The sequence below is a fragment of the Corvus moneduloides genome, chromosome 34, assembly GCF_009650955.1.
Source record: "Corvus moneduloides isolate bCorMon1 chromosome 34, bCorMon1.pri, whole genome shotgun sequence".
Taxonomy (NCBI): domain Eukaryota; kingdom Metazoa; phylum Chordata; class Aves; order Passeriformes; family Corvidae; genus Corvus; species Corvus moneduloides.
In genome coordinates this window covers 701,869-719,740 of record NC_045509.1, presented here as the reverse complement: position 1 = coordinate 719,740, position 17,872 = coordinate 701,869, and the positions used below count along the sequence as shown (strand labels likewise).

The window sequence follows — 17,872 nt, the reverse complement described above, 5'->3', positions numbered from 1 at the left end:
CGCCCGGGCCCTGGGGGGCTTGGGGGGTCCTTGTTACGTGGGGGGGGACACCCAGAGAGTGACCCCAGGGGGCTCTCGGGGATTTGGGGGGGACACCCAGAGAGTGACCCCAGGGGGCTCTCGGGGATTTGAGGGGGACACCCAGAGAGTGACCCCAGGGGGTTCTCAGGGGTGCTGAGGGGACACCCAGAGAGTGACCCCAGGGGGTTCTCAGGGGTGCTGAGGGGACACCCAGAGAGTGACCCTGGGGGGCTCTTGGGGATTTGGGGGGGACACCCAGAGAGTGGCACCAGGGGGTTTGGGGGGTCTTTGTTACATGGGGGGGGGGTAACGCACAGAGTGACCCCAGGGGGTTCTCAGGGGTGCTGAGGGGACACCCAGAGAGTGACCCCAGGGGGCTCTGGGGGGTGCTGGGGGGGCTCTTTGTTATATCGGGGGGGGGGGACGCACAGAGTGACCCCAGGGGGATTTTGGGGGACTCTTTGTTCCATTAGGGGTGGGACATCCACAAAATGACCCCAGGGGCCTCTTGGAGATTTGGGGGGGACCCAGGGGGATTTTGGGGGCCTGTTTGTTCCGTTAGGAGCAGGACACCCACAGAACGACCCCAGGGGGATTTTGGGGGGCTCTTCGTTTTCTCAGTGGGGCACCCACAGCCCAACCCCAGGGGGATTTTGGGGGGCTCTTCGTTTTCTCAGTGGGGCACCCACAGCCCAACCCCAGGGGAATTTTGGGGCGCTCTTTGTTCTCTCAGTGGGACATGCACAAAACAACCCCAGGGGGATTTTGGGGCTCTCTTTGTTCCATCAGTGGAGCACCCACAGCCCAACCCCAGGACCACACCAGTCTCTTAACCCAACCCCCGCTTTAACACTTAACCCCTTCCCCAGTTTTTGGGGGTGTCACAGTTTACTTTACCCCCCCCCACCCCATTTTTCTAACCCCCCACCCCTCTCCGTGCCCCCAGGTGACACAGCCTCCAACCTGGGCAGCGCCGTGGACGAGCTGATGCGGCACCAGCCCACGCTCAAGACCGACGCCACCACCGCCATCATCAAGGTGACAACGGGGGGCTGGGGAGGAACGCGGGGGGACACCCGTGGGGTTTTGGGGGCTCCCCCTGAACCCCAGGCTCCCCTTTCCCCCCGTTCCAGCTGCTGGAGGAGATCTGCAGCCTGGGCCGCGACCCCAAGTACATCTGCCAGAAGCCGTCGATGCAGAAGGCGGACGGGACGGCGGCCGCGCCGCCGCCGCGCTCGCCCCACGCCGCCGAGGAGGCCTCGAGCGAGGACGAGGAGGAGGAGGAGGTGCAGGCCATGCAGAGCTTCGGCGCCGCGCAGCAGAGCGAGGCCGAGCCCAGCCAGACGTGAGCGCCCTGCGGGGGGGTGCTGGGGGGTGCAGGGGGGGGGTTGGGTGGGGTTCAGGGGGGTTTTGGGTGGGTTCGGGGGGGTTTGGGTGGGTTTAGGGGAATTTTGGGAGGGTTCAGGAGGATTTTGGGAGGGTTTAGGGGAATTTTGGGAGGATTCAGGAGGCATTTGGATGGGTTCAGGAGAATTTGCGGTGATCAGGGGGATTTTGGGTGGGTTCAGGAGGGGTTTGGGTGGGTTTAGGAGGGTTTGGGAGGGGTCAGGGGGGTTTTGGGAGGGGTCAGGGGGGTTTTGGGTGGGTTCAGGGGGGATTTTGGGTGGATTCAGGGGAGTTTGGGAGGGTTCAGGGGGGATTTTGGGTGGGTTCAGGGGAGTTTGGGTGGGTTCAGGGGGCTTTGGGGTGGGTTCAGGGGAGTTTAGGAGGGGTCAGGTGGATTTGGGGTGGGTTTAGGAGGATTTTGGGAGGGTTCAGGGGGGTTTGGGTGGGTTCAGGGGATTTTGGGTGGTTTCAGGAGGATCTTTCATGGGTTGAGGGGGGTTTTGAGTGGTTGAGGAAGATTTGGAGTGGGCAAGAAAGATTTTGGGAGGGTTCAGGAGGGGTTTGGGAAGGTTCAGGAAGATTTTGGGAGGGTTCAGGGGGGTTTTGGGAGGGTTCAGGAGAATTTGGGGTGATCATGGGGATTTTGGGAGGGTTCAGGGAGGATTTTGGGTGGATTCAGGGGAGTTTAGGTGGCTTCAGGAGGATTTTGGGTGGGTTCAGGGTGGTCTTGGGTGGGTTTAGGGGAGTTTGGGAGGGTTCAGGGGATTTTGGGAGGGTTCAGGAGGATTTTGGGTGATCAAGGGGATTTTGGGTGGGTTCAGGAGGATTTTGGGTGGGTTCAGGAGGGGTTTGGGTGGGTTCAGGAGGGGTTTGGGAGGGTTCAGGAGGATTTTGGGTGGGTTCAGGAGGATTTTGGGAGGGTTCAAGGGGGTTTTGAGTGGGTTTGGGTGGGTTCAGGAGGGTTTTGGGAGGGTTCACAGGAGTTTGGGAGGGTTCAGGAGAGTTCAGGAGGATTTTGGATGGGTTCAGGGTGATTTTGGGTGGGTTCAGGAGGGTTTTGGGTGGGTTCAGGAGGATTTTGGCTGGGTTTAGGGGAGTTTGGGAGGGTTCAGGGGGGTTTGGGTGGGTTCAGGAGAATTTGGGGTGATCAGGAGGATTTTGGGAGAGTTCAGGAGGATTTTGGGAGTGTTCAAATGGTTTTTGGGAGGGTTCAGGAGGATTTTGGGTGAGTTCAGGGAGAATTTTGGGTGAGTTCAAGGGGGCTTGGGAGGGTTCAGGAGGATTTTGGGAGGGTGCAGGGGAGTTTGGGTAGCTTCAGGGGGGTTTTGGGTGGATTTAGGGGAGTTTTGGGTGGGTTTAGGGGGGGTTTGGGTGGGTTCAGGGCAGTTTAGGAGGGTTCTAGGAGTGTTTTGGGTGGGTGAGGAGGATTTTGGGTCAGTTCAGGGGGATTTTGGGTAGGTTTAGGAGGATTTTGGGAGGGTTCAGGAGGGTCTTGGGTGGGTTCAGGGCAGTTTAGGAGGGTTCAGGAGGATTTTGGGTAGGTTTAGGAGGATTTTGGGAGGGTTCAGGGGGATTTTGGGAGGGTTCAGGGGGGCTCTGGGGACAGTGGGGTACAGGTCACCCAGCGGGGGTGTCCCCGGGCTCCGTTTTGGGTTTTTTTTGGGTCTGGGGGGGTTGAGCTCAGCCTTGGCAGATCCGTGGCTGGCACCGAGCTGGGGAGAGGTGGGAGGGCCCGGACAGGAGGGTCTGTGGAGAGAATCCTGGGATTTGGGGTGGGATAGGAGCAGGAGACAATCCCAGGATTTGGGATTTGATGGGAGCAGGAGGGATTTGGAAAGGGTTTGCACAGGCTGGATCCGTGGATTCGAGGTTTAACGGGAGGAGGAGAGCTCTGCGGAGAGCCTGGACTGGCCAAATTCAGGGTCTGAATCCCAGGATTTGGGGTTTGATAGGAGCAGGAAGGCTCAGGACAGGCCGGATCCATGGACAGAATCCCAGGATTTGGGGTTTGATAGGAGCAGGAAGGCTCAGGACAGGCCGGATCCATGGACAGAATCCCAGGATTTGGCGTTGACAGGAGCCAGGAGAGATTTGGAGAGGGTCTGGATGGGCTGCATCCAGGGATTTGGCATTTGATGGGAGAGAATCCCAGGGTTTGGGGTTTGATAGGAACAGGAGAGAATCCTGGGATTTGGGATTTGATGGGAGCAGGAGGGCTCAGCACAGGCCGGATCCATGGACAGAATCCCAGGATTTGGGATTTGGTAGGAGCAGGAGGGCTCAGGACAGGCCGGATCCGTGGACAGAATCCCAGGATTTGGGATTTGACGGGAGCAGGAGGGCTCAGGACAGGCCGGATCCATGGACAGAATCCCAGGATTTGGGATTTGGTAGGAGCAGGAGGGCTCAGGACAGGCCGGATCCGTGGACAGAATCCCAGGATTTGGGGTGTGATAGGAGCAGGAGAGAATCCCAGGATTTGGGATTTGGTAGGAGCAGGAGCGCTCAGGACAGGCCGGATCCATGGACAGAATCCCAGGATTTGGGATTTGATGGGAGCAGGAGGGCTCAGGACAGGCCGGATCCATGGACAGAATCTCAGGATTTGGGATTTGATGAGAACAGGAGGGCTCAGGACAGGCCGGATCCATGGACAGAATCCCAGGATTTGGGATTTGATGGGAGCGGGGGGGGGGAGGACAGGCTCTGCTGCCAGGGGACAGGGACAGCAGGAGGGAACAGAGATTTTCCTGCTGCAGGAAGAGTTCAGACAGGAAATGAGGAAAAATCCCCATTTTTTTTTTTTTTTTCCCCTAAAACTCCCCAAAAGGGTCTGGCAGGGTGTGGCAGGGAGGCGATGGGGTGACTTTGCCTGGGGCTGCTCAGTCCCTGACAGAGTCACAGCTCGGCCTCAGCGCTCCCAAAAGGCTTTTTCAGCCTCGTTCACTCGGGAATTTGGTGTCCTGGGGGGTTTTGGGGGGGGTCACACTCCCCTCACCCCCTCCCCTGTGCTTCCAGCGTGGTGGGCACGGAGGAGCGCATCCCCATCCCGCTCATGGACTACATCCTCAACGTGGTGAGGGGGCTGGGGGGGTCCCTGCTGCTCCCTGAGCCCCCCCCGGGGGGTTCCCAGCCCCCCCTGAGCCCCCCGGTGTCCCCAGATGAAGTTCGTGGAGTCCATCCTGAGCAACAACACCACGGACGATCACTGCCAGGAGTTCGTGGCACAGCGGGGGCTGCGGCCGCTCGTCACCATCCTGGGGCTGCCCAACCTGCCCGTGGACTTCCCCACGTCTGCTGCGTGCCAGGCCGTGGCTGGGGTCTGCAAATCCATCCTGGTACGGCTCTGGGGGGCTGCAAATGTAACCTAGGGGGGGCTCAGGGGGCTGGAGATGCATCCTGGGGGGTTCAGGGGGCTGGAAATGCATCCTGGGGTGTTCAGGGGGCTGGAAATGTAACCTGGGGGGCTCAGGGGGGCTGCAAATGTAACCTAGGGGGCTGAGAGGGGCTGGAAGTGCATCCTGGGGGGCTGCAAATCCATCCTGGGGGGCTGAGAGGGGCTGGAAATGCATCCTGGGGGACTCAGAGGGGCTGGAAATGCATCCTGGGGGGGGGCTGCAAATCCACTCTGGTGTGGCCCTGGGGGGCTGGAAATGCATCCTGGGGGGGGCTGCAAATCCACTCTGGTGTGGCCCTGGGGGGCTGGAAATGCATCCTGGGGGGCTCAGGGGGCTGCAGATCCATCCTGGGGGGCTCAGGGGGCTGCAGATCCATCCTGGGGGGCTCAGGGGGCTGTCAGTCCGTCCGAGGGGGGCTTGTCCTACCGGCCCAGGGTGCTGCAGGAGGCGTTGGCGACTCTGTGGCTCTCCTGTGTCCTCCTTCTGTGGCCTCTCTGTGGCCCCTCTCTCTGTCCCACGAGCCCAAGGGGCTGCAGGAGGGGCTGGTGCAGCTCGAGGCCCCTCAGTGACCCCTCAATGATCCCCCTGTCCCTCTGTGTCCCCTCTGTGTCCCCCCAGACTCTGTCCCACGAGCCCAAGGCACTGCAGGAGGGTTCAGTGACCCCTCAGTGTCCCCTCAATGACCCCCCTGTCCCCTCTCTGTCCCCTCTGTGTTTCCTCTCTGTCCCCCCAGACTCTCTCCCACGAGCCCAAGGGGCTGCGGGAGGGGCTGGTGCAGCTCGAGGCCCCTCAGTGACCCCTCAATGACCCCCCTGTCCCCTCTGTGTCCCCTCTCTGTCCCCCCAGACTCAGTCCCACGAGCCCAAGGTGCTCCGGGACAGTTCAGTGACCCCTCAATGACCCCCCTGTCCCCTTTCTGTCCCCTCTGTGTCCCCCCAGACCCTGTCCCACGAGCCCAAGGTGCTGCAGGAGGGTTCAGTGACCCCCCTGTGACCACTCAATGACCTTTGTCCCTCCTCTGTGTCGCCCCAGACCCTGTCCCACGAGCCCAAGGTGCTGCAGGAGGGTTCAGTGACCCCCCTGTGACCACTCAATGACCTTTGTCCCCCCTCTGTGTCCCCCCAGACCCTGTCCCACGAGCCCAAGGTGCTGCAGGAGGGTTCAGTGACCCCCCTGTGACCACTCAATGACCTTTGTCCCCCCTCTGTGTCCCCCCAGACCCTGTCCCACGAGCCCAAGGTGCTGCAGGAGGGGCTGGTGCAGCTCGAGGCCGTGCTGTCGGCGCTGGAGCCGCTGCACCGGCCCATCGAGGCCCCGGGGGGCTCGGTGCTGCTGCGGGAGCTGGCGGCCGCCGGCGCCGTCCCCGACGCGACGCTCTCGGCCCAGGCCACTCCCCTGCTGCACGCGCTGACCGCCGCCCACGCCTTCATCATGATGTTCGTGCACACCTGCCGCGTGGGGCAGGTGAGGGGGGCTCGGGGAGGGGCTCGGGGGGCTTCCGAAGGGGTGTGGGGCCTTTAAAAGGGGCTTGGAGGGGCTTCAGGAGGGCTCTGGGGGCATGGGGAGGGATTTGGGGGGCGTGGGCAGGGGCTCGGGGGCCATGGGGAGGGGCTCGGGGGGCTTCAGGAGGGGCTCGGGGGCCATGGGGAGGGGCTTGGGGGGGCTTCAGGAGGGCTCGGGGGGCTCGGGGAGGGGCTTGGGGGGCTTTGGAAGGGCTCTGGGGATGTGGGGAGGGGCTTGGGGAGGGGCTCGGGGGCTTCAGGAGGGGCTTGGGGGGCTTTAGAAGGACTCGGGGGGCTTAGGGAGGGGCTTGGGGGACTTCAGGAGGGGCTCGGGGGCTTGGAATGGGGTCTGGGGGCTTCAGGAGGAGTTTGGGGGGGTGTGGGGAGGGGCTTGGGGGGCTTCAGAAGGGGTTTGGGGGACTTCAAGAGGGCTCTGGGGCCTTGGGGAGGGGCTTGGGGAGCTTCAGAAGGGGTTTGGGGGCTTCAAAAGGGGCTTGGGGGGCTTCAGGAGGACTCGGGGGCTTGGAATGGGGTCTGGGGTTTGGGGAGGGGCTTGGGGGCTGGAAAGGGGTTTTGAGGAGATCAGGGAGGATTTGGGGGATCAGGGAGGATTTTGGGGTGGCTGGGAAGCGTCCTTAATGGGTGAGGGGGATTTTGGGTGGATTCAGGAGGATTTTGGGTGAGTTCAGGAGGATTTTGGGGTGATCAGGGGGGTTTTGGGTGGGTTCAGGGGGATTTTGGGAGGGTGCAGGCAGGTTTTGGGTGGGTTCAGGAGCATTTTTGCGGTGGTCATGGGGATTTTGGGTGGGTTCAGGGGGATTTTGGGGTGATCAGGGGGATTTTGGGAGGGTTCAGGCAGGTTTTGGGAGGGTTCAGGAGGATTTTGGGGTGATCTGCGGGATTTTGGGTGGATTCAGGAGGATTTTGGGTCAGTTCAGGAGGATTCTGGGAGAGTTAGGAGGATTTTGGATGGGTTTAGGGAGATTTTGGGGCGATCAGGAAGAATTTTGGGGTGATCATGGGGATTTTGGTTGGGTTCAGGAGGGTTTTGGGAGGGTTCAGGAGGATTTTGGGTGGGTTCAGGGTGATTTTGGGTGGGTTCAGGAGGATTTTGGGAGGGTTCAGGAGGATTTTGGGTGGGTTCAGACAGGTTTTGGGTGCGTTCAGGGTGATTTTGGGAGGGTTCAGGCAGGTTTTGGGTGCGTTCAGGGTGATTTTAGGAGGGTTCAGGCAGGTTTTGGGTGCGTTCAGGGTGATTTTGGGAGGGTTCAGGCAGGTTTTGGGTGCGTTCAGGGTGATTTTAGGAGGGTTCAGGCAGGTTTTGGGTGGGTTCAGGAGGATTTTGGGTGGGTTCAGGAGGATTTTGGGTCAGTTCAGGAGGGTTTTGGGTGGGTTCAGGAGGATTTTGGGTGGGTTCAGGAGGATTTTGGGGTCTCACGGGGGTTTCGGGGTCCCCGCTGCCCCCCCAGAGCGAGATCAGGGCCATCTCGGTGAACCAGTGGGGCTCCCAGCTGGGGCTGAGCGTGCTGGGCAAGCTGAGCCAGCTCTACTGCTCGCTGGTGTGGGAGAGCACCGTGCTGCTGTCCCTCTGCACCCCCAACAGGTACTGGGAGCACTGGGAGGCACTGGGAGCACTGGGAATGGTTGGGGGGGCACTGGAGGGCACTGGGAATGGTTGGGGGGGCACTGGGAGCGCGGGGAGGGCACTGGGGAGGGCACTGGGAGGGCACTGGGGGCACTGGGAGGGCACTGGGAGCACTGGGAGGGCTCTGGGGAGGGCACTGGGGGCACTGGGAAGCTCTGGGGAGGGCACTGGGAGTGCTGGGAGGGCACTGGGAGCACTGGGAGGGGGCACTGGGAGGCTCTAGGGAGGGCAGTGAGAGCCCTGAAGAGGGCATTGGGAGCACTGGGAGCACTGCGGAGGGCACTGGGAGCCCTGGGGAGGGCACTGGGAGTGGTGGGAGGGCACTGGGAGTACTGCGGAGGGCACTGGGAGCCCTGGGGAGGGCACTGGGAGTGCTGGGAGGCTCTAGAGAGGGCAGTGGGAGGGCACTGGGAGCACTGGGGGGGGCACTGAGGAGGGCATAGGGGGCACCGGAAGCCCTGAAGAGGGCACTGGGAGCACTGGGAGCCCTGAAGAGGGCACTGGGAGTGCTGGGAGGCTCTAGGGAGGGCACTGGGAGGGCACTGGGAGCCTTGGGAGGGGGCACTGGGAGCACTGGGAGGAGGTGCTGGTGCCAGAGCCGCTGCCACAGCCTGTGCCCCCCGTGCCCCCCCGTGCCCCCTGTGCCCCCTGTGCCCCCCGTGCCCCCCTGTGCCCCCTGTGCCCCCCTGTGCCCCCCCTGTGCCCCCCCTGTGCCCACCTGTGCCCCCCCTGTGCCCCCCCTGTGCCCCCCCTGTGCCCACCTGTGCCCCCCCTGTGCCCCCCCTGTGCCCCCCGTGCCCCCCGTGCCCCCCCTGTGCCCCCTCTGTGCCCCCCTGTGCCCCCTGTCCCCCCCTGTCCCCCCCTGTGCCCCCCCTGTGCCCACCTGTGCCCCCCCTGTGCCCCCTGTCCCCCCCCGTGCCCCCCCTGTGCCCCCCCCGTGCCCCCCCTGTGCCCCCCCTGTCCCCCCCCTGTGCCCCCCCTGTCCCCCCCTGTGCCCCCCCTGTGCCCCCCCTGTCCCCCCCTGTCCCCCCCTGTGCCCCCCCTGTGCCCACCTGTGCCCCCCCTGTGCCCCCTGTCCCCCCCCGTGCCCCCCCTGTGCCCCCCCTGTGCCCCCCCTGTGCCCCCCTGTGCCCCCCTGTGCCCCCCTGTGCCCCCCTGTGCCCCCCTGTCCCCCCCCGTGCCCCCCTGTGCCCCCTGTGCCCCCCTGTGCCCCCTGTGCCCCCTGTGCCCCCTGTGCCCCCCTGTGCCCCCCTGTGCCCCCCTGTGCCCCCCTGTGCCCCCTGTGCCCCCCTGTGCCCCCCTGTGCCCCCTGTGCCCCCCGTGCCCCCCTGTGCCCCCCTGTGGCCCCCTGTGCCCCCCGTGCCCCTCTGTGCCCCCTGTGCCCCCTGTGCCCCCCTGTGCCCCTCTGTGCCCCCCTGTGCCCCCTGTGCCCCCCTGTCCCCACCTGTGCCCCCCTGTGCCCCCTGTGCCCCCTGTGCCCCCCCCTGTGCCCCCCTGTGCCCCCCTGTGCCCCCCTGTGCCCCCTGTGCCCCCCTGTGCCCCCCTGTGCCCCCTGTGCCCCCCGTGCCCCCCTGTGCCCCCCTGTGGCCCCCTGTGCCCCCCGTGCCCCTCTGTGCCCCCTGTGCCCCCCTGTCCCCCCCCGTGCCCCCCTGTGCCCCCCTGTGCCCCCCTGTGCCCCCCCGTGCCCCCTGTGCCCCCCTGTGCCCCCCGTGCCCCCCTGTGCCCCCTGTCCCCCCCCGTGCCCCCCTGTGCCCCCCTGTGCCCCCCCGTGCCCCCCCGTGCCCCCCCGTGCCCCCCTGTGCCCCCCCGTGCCCCCCTGTGCCCCCCTGTGCCCCCCTGTGCCCCCCTGTGCCCCCTGTGCCCCCCGTGCCCCCCTGTGCCCCCCCGTGCCCCCCTGTGCCCCCCGTGCCCCCCTGTGCCCCCCTGTGCCCCCCCGTGCCCCCCGTGCCCCTCGTGTCCCCCCGTGCCCCCCCGTGCCCCCCTGTGCCCCCTGTGCCCCCCGTGCCCCCCTGTGCCCCCTGTGCCCCCTGTGCCCCCCCTGTGCCCCCTGTGCCCCCTGTGCCCCCCGTGCCCCCCTGTGCCCCCTGTGCCCCCCGTGCCCCCCGTGCCCCCCCGTGCCCCTTGTGCCCCCTGTGCCCCCTGTGCCCCCCTGTGCCCCCCGTGCCCCCCCGTGCCCCCCGTGCCCCCCCGTGCCCCCCTGTGCCCCCCTGTGCCCCCTGTGCCCCCCGTGTCCCCCCGTGCCCCCCTGTGCCCCCCCGTGCCCCCCTGTGCCCCCCGTGCCCCCCGTGCCCCCCGTGCCCCCCTGTGCCCCCCCGTGCCCCCCCGTGCCCCCCCGTGCCCCCCTGTGCCCCCCGTGCCCCCCGTGCCCCCCCTGTGCCCCCCCTGTGCCCCCCCTGTGCCCCCCCTGTGCCCCCCCTGTGCCCCCTGTGCCCCCTGTGCCCCCCCTGTGCCCCCCCTGTGCCCCCTGTGCCCCCTGTGCCCCCCTGTGCCCCCCTGTGCCCCCTGTCCCCCCCCTGTCCCCCCCCGTCCCCCCCCTGTGCCCCCCTGTGCCCCCCTGTGCCCCCCTGTGCCCCCCCTGTGCCCCCTGTGCCCCTCCCTGTGCCCCTCCCTGTGCCCCCCTGTCCCCCCCTGTGCCCCCCATGCCCCCCGTGCCCCCCGTGCCCCCTGTGCCCCCTGTGCCCCCAGCCTGCCCCCCGGCTGCGAGTTCGGCCAGGCCGACATGCAGAAACTGGTGCCCAAGGAGGAGAAGGCAGCGCCCAGCCCCCCCCAGGGCGGCCGCAGGGCAGGTGGGGCATCGGGGGGGGCGGGGGGGGCATTTATGGGGGGCTGGGGGTGGTTATGGGGGGCATTTATGGGGGACTGGGGCATTTATGGGGGGATTTACGGGGGCTGGAGGGGATTTGGGGGGGGCTGGGGGTGTCTGGGGGGCATTTATGGGGGGCTGGGGGTGGTTATGGGGGGCAGGGGGGATTTCTGGGGGGCTGGGGGGGTCTCTGTGGGACAGGCTGCATTTGGGGTCTCTCTGTGGCCGGGTTGGGTTTTTGGGGTCTCTGTGTGGGACAGGCTGCATTTGGGGTCTCTCTGTGGCAGGGTTGGGTTTTTGGGGTCTCTGTGTGGGACAGGGTTGGGTTTTCGGGGTCTCTGTGTGGCCAAGTTGGGTTTTTGGGGTCTCTCTGTGGCAGGGTTGGGTTTTTGGGGTCTCTGTGTGGGACAGGGTTGGGTTTTTGGGGTCTCTCTGTGGCAGGGTTGGGTTTTTGGGGTCTCTGTGTGGGACAGGCTGCATTTGGGGTCTCTCTGTGGCAGGGTTGGGTTTTTGGGGTCTCTGTGTGGGACAGGCTGCATTTGGGGTCTCTCTGTGGCAGGGTTGGGTTTTTGGGGTCTCTGTGTGGGACAGGCTGCATTTGGGGTCTCTCTGTGGCAGGGTTGGGTGTTTGGGGTCTCTCTGTGGGACAAGGTTGGGTTTTTGGGGTCTCTCTGTGGCCGGGTTGGGTTTTTGGGGTCTCTGTGTGGGACAGGCTGCATTTGGGGTCTCTCTGTGGCAGGGTTGGGTTTTTGGGGTCTCTGTGTGGGACAGGCTGCATTTGGGGTCTCTCTGTGGCAGGGTTGGGTTTTTGGGGTCTCTCTGTGGCCGGGTCGGGTTTTTGGGGTCTCTGTGTGGGACAGGCTGCATTTGGGGTCTCTCTGTGGCAGGGTTGGGTTTTTGGGGTCTCTCTGTATCAGGGTTGGGTTTTTGGGGTCTCTGTGTGGGACAGGCTGCATTTGGGGTCTCTCTGTGGCCGGGTCGGGTTTTTGGGGTCTCTCTGTGGCCGGGTCGGGTTTTTGGGGTCTCTCTGGGGGACAGGCTGCATTTGGGGTCTCTCTGTGGGTTCCTCACCCCCTTTCCCCCGCAGAGGGCGAGGTGGAGGGGCCGGGCCCCGCGGGGGGGGTGGGCAGTGACCCCCCCCCAGCCCAGGGGCTGCTGGAGGGGATGGGGCTCGAGGGGGAGGCCCTGGCCCCGATGGAGACGGACGAGCCCAGCGCCAGCGACCCCAAAGCCAAGGCCAAGATCACCCCGGCCATGGCCGCCCGCATCAAACAGATCAAACCCCTGCTGTCCGGTGAGGGGGGCTCCAGAAACGCCCCGGGGACCCCAAAAATGGCTTAGGGCACCCCAAAAATGGATTGGGGGCTCCAAAAATGGGTTAGGGAGCTCCAGAAATGGGTTAGGGGGCTCCAGAAACGCCCCGGGGACCCCAAAAATGGCTTAGGGGACCCCAGAAATGGGTTAGGGGGCTCCAGAAATGGGTTAGGGGACCCCAAAAACAGCCAGGGGGATCCCAAAAATGGCCTGAGGGACCCCAAAAATGGGTTAGGGGACCCCAGAAATGGGTTAGGGGACCCCAGAAATGGGTTAGGGGGCTCCAGAAATGGGTTAGGGGGCTCCAGAAACGCCCTGGGGACCCCAAAAATGGCTTAGGGGGCTCCAGAAATGGGTTAGGGGGCTCCAGAAATGGGTTAGGGGACCCCAAAAACAGCCAGGGGGATCCCAAAAATGGCCTGAGGGACCCCAAAAATGGCTTAAGGGGCTCCAGAAATGGGTTAGGACACCCCAAAAATGGGTTAGGGGACCCCAAAAATGGCTTAGGGGGCTCCAGAAACGCTTTGGGGGACCCCAGAAATGGGTTAGGGGACTCCAGAAACACCCTGGGGGACCCCAAAAATGGCCTGAGGGACCTCAAAACTGGGTTAGAGGGTTCCAAAAATGGGTTAGGGGACCCCAAAAATGGGTTAGGGGGCTCCAGAAACGCCCTGGGGGACCCCAAAACCAGCCAGGGGGACCCCAAAAATGGCCTGAGGGTCCCATCTCTGTGCCCCGTGCCCCCCGAGGGTCTCCCCCCGTGCCCCCCAGGGGTCTCACCCCATGTCCCCTGTGCCCCCCGTGCCCCCCGAGGGTCTCACCCCGTGCCCCCCGTGCCCCCCGAGAGTCTCTCCCTGTGCCCCCCGAGGGTCTCACCCCGTGCCCTCAGGGGTCTCACCCCATGCCCCCCGAGAGTCTCTCCCTGTGCCCCCCGTGCCCCCCAGGGGTCTCACCCCATTTCCCCTGTGCCCCCCGAGGGTCTCACCCCGTGCCCCCAGTGCCCCCCAGGGGTCTCACCCCCTGCCCCCCGAGGGTCTCTCCCTGTGCCCCCCGAGGGTCTCTCCCTGTGTCCCCCGGGGTCTCTCCCCGTGCCCCCAGGGGTCTCACCCCGTGCCCCCCGTGCCCCCCGAGGGTCTCTCCCCGTGCCCCCAGGGGTCTCACCCCGTGCCCCCCGTGCCCCCCGCAGCCTCGTCGCGCCTGGGCCGGGCTCTGGCCGAGCTCTTCGGGCTGCTGGTCAAGCTGTGCGTGGGCTCCCCGGTGCGCCAGCGCCGCAGCCACCACGCGGCCGCCGCCGCCCCCGCACCCACCGCGGCCGCTCGGGCCACGGCCTCGGCCCTGACCCGCCTGCTGACCAAGGGGCTCAGCTGGCAGCCCCCGCCCTACACCCCCACACCGCGCTTCCGGTCAGCGGGCACGGGATCGGGATCGGGGGGGTGGGAACGGGGATGGGAATGGGAACGGGGAGGGGATGGGAATGGGGAGGGAGACGGGATGGAGATGGGAATGGGAATGGGAACAGGGATGGGGATGGGAATGGGAACGGATGGGAACGGGATGGGAATGGGAATGGGAATAGGGATGGGGATGGGAATGGGAACGGATGGGAATGGGAATAGGGATGGGGATGGGAATGGGAACGGATGGGAATGGGAACGGGGATGGGGATGGGAATGGAATGGGGAGGGGATGGGAATGGGGATGGGAATGGGAATGGGATGGGAATGGGAATGGGATGGGAATGGGAGCGGGGATGGGAATGGGACGGGGAGGGGATGGGACCAAGGACAGGATGGGAATGGGAACAGGGACGGGATGGGAATGGGAATGGGATGGGGAGAGGGTTGGGAATGGGAACAGGATGGGGAGGGGAGCAGGGATGGGGTGAGAATGGGGGTGGGGATGGGAAGGGGAGCAGTGATGGGATGGGAATGGGGATGGGAGCAGGGAATGAGATGGGAACAGAATGGGAATGGGAGTGGGGACAAGAGAGGACAGGGGTGGGATGGGAATGGGAAAATGGGGATAAGAGGGGACGGGGATGGGGACAAGAGCAGGGATGGGGATGGGGAGAGGGACAGGAGGGGGATGGGATGAAGGTGGGAACGGGGATGGGAGGGGATTGGGGAGATGGGGATGGGAGTGGGATGGGGGGGGAGGCTGAGGAGAAGGAAGGGGGCTGGGATGGGCTGGGGAGAGGGGAGGGGGCTGGGATGGGCTGGGCTGGGGAGGGGGCTGGGATGGGCTGGGGAGAGGGGAGGGGGCTGGGATGGGATGGGGAGAGGGGCCACAGCCTCCAGGGGCCGGTGCCCGGCGCCGGTGGTCAGCGCCGGTGGTCAGCGGCTGAGCGCTGTCCGTGCGGCCCCCAGGCTGACGTTCTTCATCTGCTCGGTGGGGTTCACGTCGCCCATGCTGTTCGACGAGCGCAAGTTCCCGTACCACCTGATGCTGCAGAAGTTCCTCTGCTCCGGCGGCCACAACGCGCTCTTCGAGTGAGCCACGGGCACCGGGCCTGGACACCGGGCCTGGACACCGGGCCTGGACACTGACTGCGGCCTGGACACCGGGCCTGGACACTGACTGCGGCCTGGACACCGGGCCTGGACACCGGGCCTGGACACCGGGCCTGGACACTGACTGCGGCCTGGACACCGGGCCTGGACACTGACTGCGGCCTGGACACCGGGCCTGGACACCGGGCCTGGACACCGGGCCTGGGCACTGACTGCGGCCTGGACACCGGGCCTGGGCACTGACTGCGGCCTGGACGCTGACCCTGGACACCGGGCCTGGACACTGACCGGGGCCTGGACGCTGACCGGGGCCTGGACGCTGACTGGGGCCTGGACGCTGACCGGGGCCTGGACGCTGACCCTGGACACCGGGCCTGGACACCGGGCCTGGACACTGACTGTGGCCTGGACACCAGGCCTGGACACCGGGCCTGGACACCGGGCCTGGACACCAGGCCTGGACACCGGGCCTGGACACTGACCAGGGCCTGGACACCGGGCCTGGACACTGACCAGGGCCTGGACGCTGACCCTGGACACCGGGCCTGGACACCGGGCCTGGACACTGACCAGGGCCTGGACACCGGGCCTGGACACTGACCAGGGCCTGGACACTGACCGGGGCCTGGACACTGACCCTGGACACCGGGCCTGGACACCGGGCCTGGACACTGACCCTGGACACTGACCCTGGACACTGACCCTGGACACGGGGCCCGGACACTGACCCTGGACACTGACCGCAGGCCTGGACACTGACCCTGGACACTGACACCGGGCCTGGACACTGACTGCAGGCCTGGACACTGACCCTGGACACGGGGCCTGGATACTGACCCTGGACACTGACCACGGGCCCAGGACACTGACTGGGACCCTAGACACTGACTGCGAGCCTGGACACTGACCGTGGGCCCCAGGACACTGACCGTGGGCCCCAGGACACTGACCACAGGCCCCTGGACACTGACCGCAGGCCTAGGACACTGAACCTGCTCCTGGACACTGCCCCTGCCCCTGGACCCTGCCCCAGGACACTGCCCCTGCCCCTGGACACTGCCCTGGCCCCTAAAACCCTTCTCCCACCCCTGAGCCCCCTCCCACAGCCCCCACCCCCCGTTCTCCTCCAGCCCTTTCCCCGGCTGCCCTCCTGGGGCTGGGCGATGGGCAGTGGGCGATGGACGATGGGCAGTGGGCAGTGGGTGATGGGCACTGGGCGATGGGCACTGGGCGATGGGCGGGTCCCTCCCACCGCCCCCAAATCCTTTTTATTTTGCCGATTTTTCTCTTTTTCCCCTTCCCCCCTTGCAGGACCTTCAACTGGGCGCTGTCCATGGGGGGCAAGGTGCCGGTGGGCGAGGGCCTGGAGCACCCCGACCTCCCCGACGGCACGGGCGAGTTCCTGGACGCGTGGCTGATGCTGGTGGAGAAGATGGTGAACCCCAGCACGGTGCTGGAGTCGCCGCACGCGCTGCCCGCCAAGGGGCCCCCCCACGGGCACCCCCCCTTCAGCGCCCTGCGCTTCCTCGTGGTCACCCAGAAGGTGGGCAGGGGGCGGGGGGGGGGATTTGGGGTGGGAAAAGGGGAATTAAGGGGGGGCAAATGGGGGTTTGGGGGGATTTCGCGGGGGAAATTGGGGGGGAAATGGGGACTTGGAGAGGAAGAAATGGGGATTTGGGGGCACAGAGGGCATTTTGCTGCACCCGAAGGGCGTTTTGGTGGGCACAGAGAGCATTTTGAGGCACACAGGGGACATTTTGCTGTGCCCAAAGGGCATTTTGGGAGCCGCTGGGGACGCTTTGGGGGGCACAGAGGGGGCCCTTTGGGGGCACTTTGTGGGCACTTTGGGGACTCTTTGGGGGGCACTTCGGGTGGGACTTTGGGGACCCTTTGTGGGACCCTTTGGGGAACCCTTTGGGGGGCACTTTGGGGAACCCTTTGTGGAACCCTTTGAGGGGCATTTTGGGGGGCACTTTGGGACCCTTTGGGGAACCCTTTGAGGGGCATTTTGGGAGCTGCTGGGGACCCTTTGTGGGACCCTTTGTGAGACCCTTTGGGTGGCATTTTGGGACCCTTTGTGGGACCCTTTGGGGAACCTTTGGGGGGCATTTTGGGACCCTTTGTGGGACCCTTTGGGGAACCCTTTGGGGAACCCTTTGTGAGACCCTTTGTGGGACCCTTTGGGGGGCACTTTGGGACCCTTTGGGGAACCCTTTGGGGGACATTTTGGGTGGCACTTTGGGGACCCTTTGTGGGACCCTTTGTGGAGCCCTTTGTGGGACCCTTTGGGGAACCCTTTGGGGAACCCTTTGGGGGACCCTTTGTGGGACCCTTTGGGAGGCATTTTGGGTGGCACTTTGGGGACCCTTTGTGGGACCCTTTGTGGGACCCTTTGTGGAACCCTTTGGGAGGCATTTTGGGTGGCACTTTGGGGACCCTTTGTGGGACCCTTTGTGGGACCCTTTGTGGGACCCTTTGGGAGGCATTTTGGGTGGCACTTTGGGGACCCTTTGTGGGACCCTTTGTGGGACCCTTTGTGGGACCCTTTGGGAGGCATTTTGGGTGGCACTTTGGGGACCCTTTGTGGGACCCTTTGTGGGACCCTTTGTGGAACCCTTTGGGGGGCATTTTGGGACCCTTGGGGGAACCTTTTGGGGGGCGTTTTGGGACCCTTTGTGGGACCCTTTGTGGGACCCTTTGGGGAACCCTTTGGGGGGCATTTTGGGACCGTTTGTGGGACCCTTTGTGGGACCCTTTGTGGAGCCCTTTGTGGAACCCTTGGGGGAACCCTTTGGGGGGCATTTTGGGACCCTTTGTGAGACCCTTTGTGAGACCCTTTGTGGAACCCTTTGGGGAACCCTTTGTGGAACCCTTTGTGGAACCCTTTGTGAGACCCTTTGTGGGACCCTTTGGGGAACCTTTTGGGGGGCATTGTGGGACCCTTTGTGGGACCCTTTGGGGAACCTTTTGGGGGGCATTGTGGGACCCTTTGTGGGACCCTTTGTGGAACCCTTTGTGAGACCCTTTGTGAAACCCTTCGGGGGGCATTTTGGGGGGCATTGTGGGACCCTTCGGGGGGCATTTTGGGGGGCATTGTGAGACTCTTTGGGGGGCGTTCTGCGGCGCCGCCGTGGCGCTGGCAGCGCCGTGACCGCGCCGGCGCCGTGCCCAGGCGGCGTTCGCGTGCATCAAGCAGCTGTGGCAGCGGCGGCCGCTGAAGGTGTACGGCGGGCGCATGGCCGAGTCCATGCTGGCCATCCTGTGCCACATCCTGCGCGCGGAGCCGCTGCTGC

The 17,872-nt window shown here is 65.3% G+C and overlaps 1 protein-coding gene across 1 annotated transcript in view; it reads left to right on the top strand.

Moving 5' to 3' along the window:
- Positions 1–17,872, top strand: part of LOC116437223 (E3 ubiquitin-protein ligase HUWE1-like) — a 33,757-nt gene that overhangs the window by 15,637 nt on the left and 248 nt on the right. Inside the window, exons 22-33 of the mRNA XM_032094823.1 lie at positions 968–1,059; positions 1,155–1,366; positions 4,426–4,483; positions 4,569–4,745; positions 6,024–6,269; positions 7,777–7,910; positions 10,638–10,738; positions 11,843–12,049; positions 13,256–13,472; positions 14,436–14,558; positions 15,891–16,122; positions 17,752–17,870. Of these exons, the coding sequence (XP_031950714.1) occupies positions 968–1,059; positions 1,155–1,366; positions 4,426–4,483; positions 4,569–4,745; positions 6,024–6,269; positions 7,777–7,910; positions 10,638–10,738; positions 11,843–12,049; positions 13,256–13,472; positions 14,436–14,558; positions 15,891–16,122; positions 17,752–17,870 (1,918 nt within the window). The remainder of the gene's footprint in view (positions 1–967; positions 1,060–1,154; positions 1,367–4,425; positions 4,484–4,568; positions 4,746–6,023; positions 6,270–7,776; positions 7,911–10,637; positions 10,739–11,842; positions 12,050–13,255; positions 13,473–14,435; positions 14,559–15,890; positions 16,123–17,751; positions 17,871–17,872) is intronic.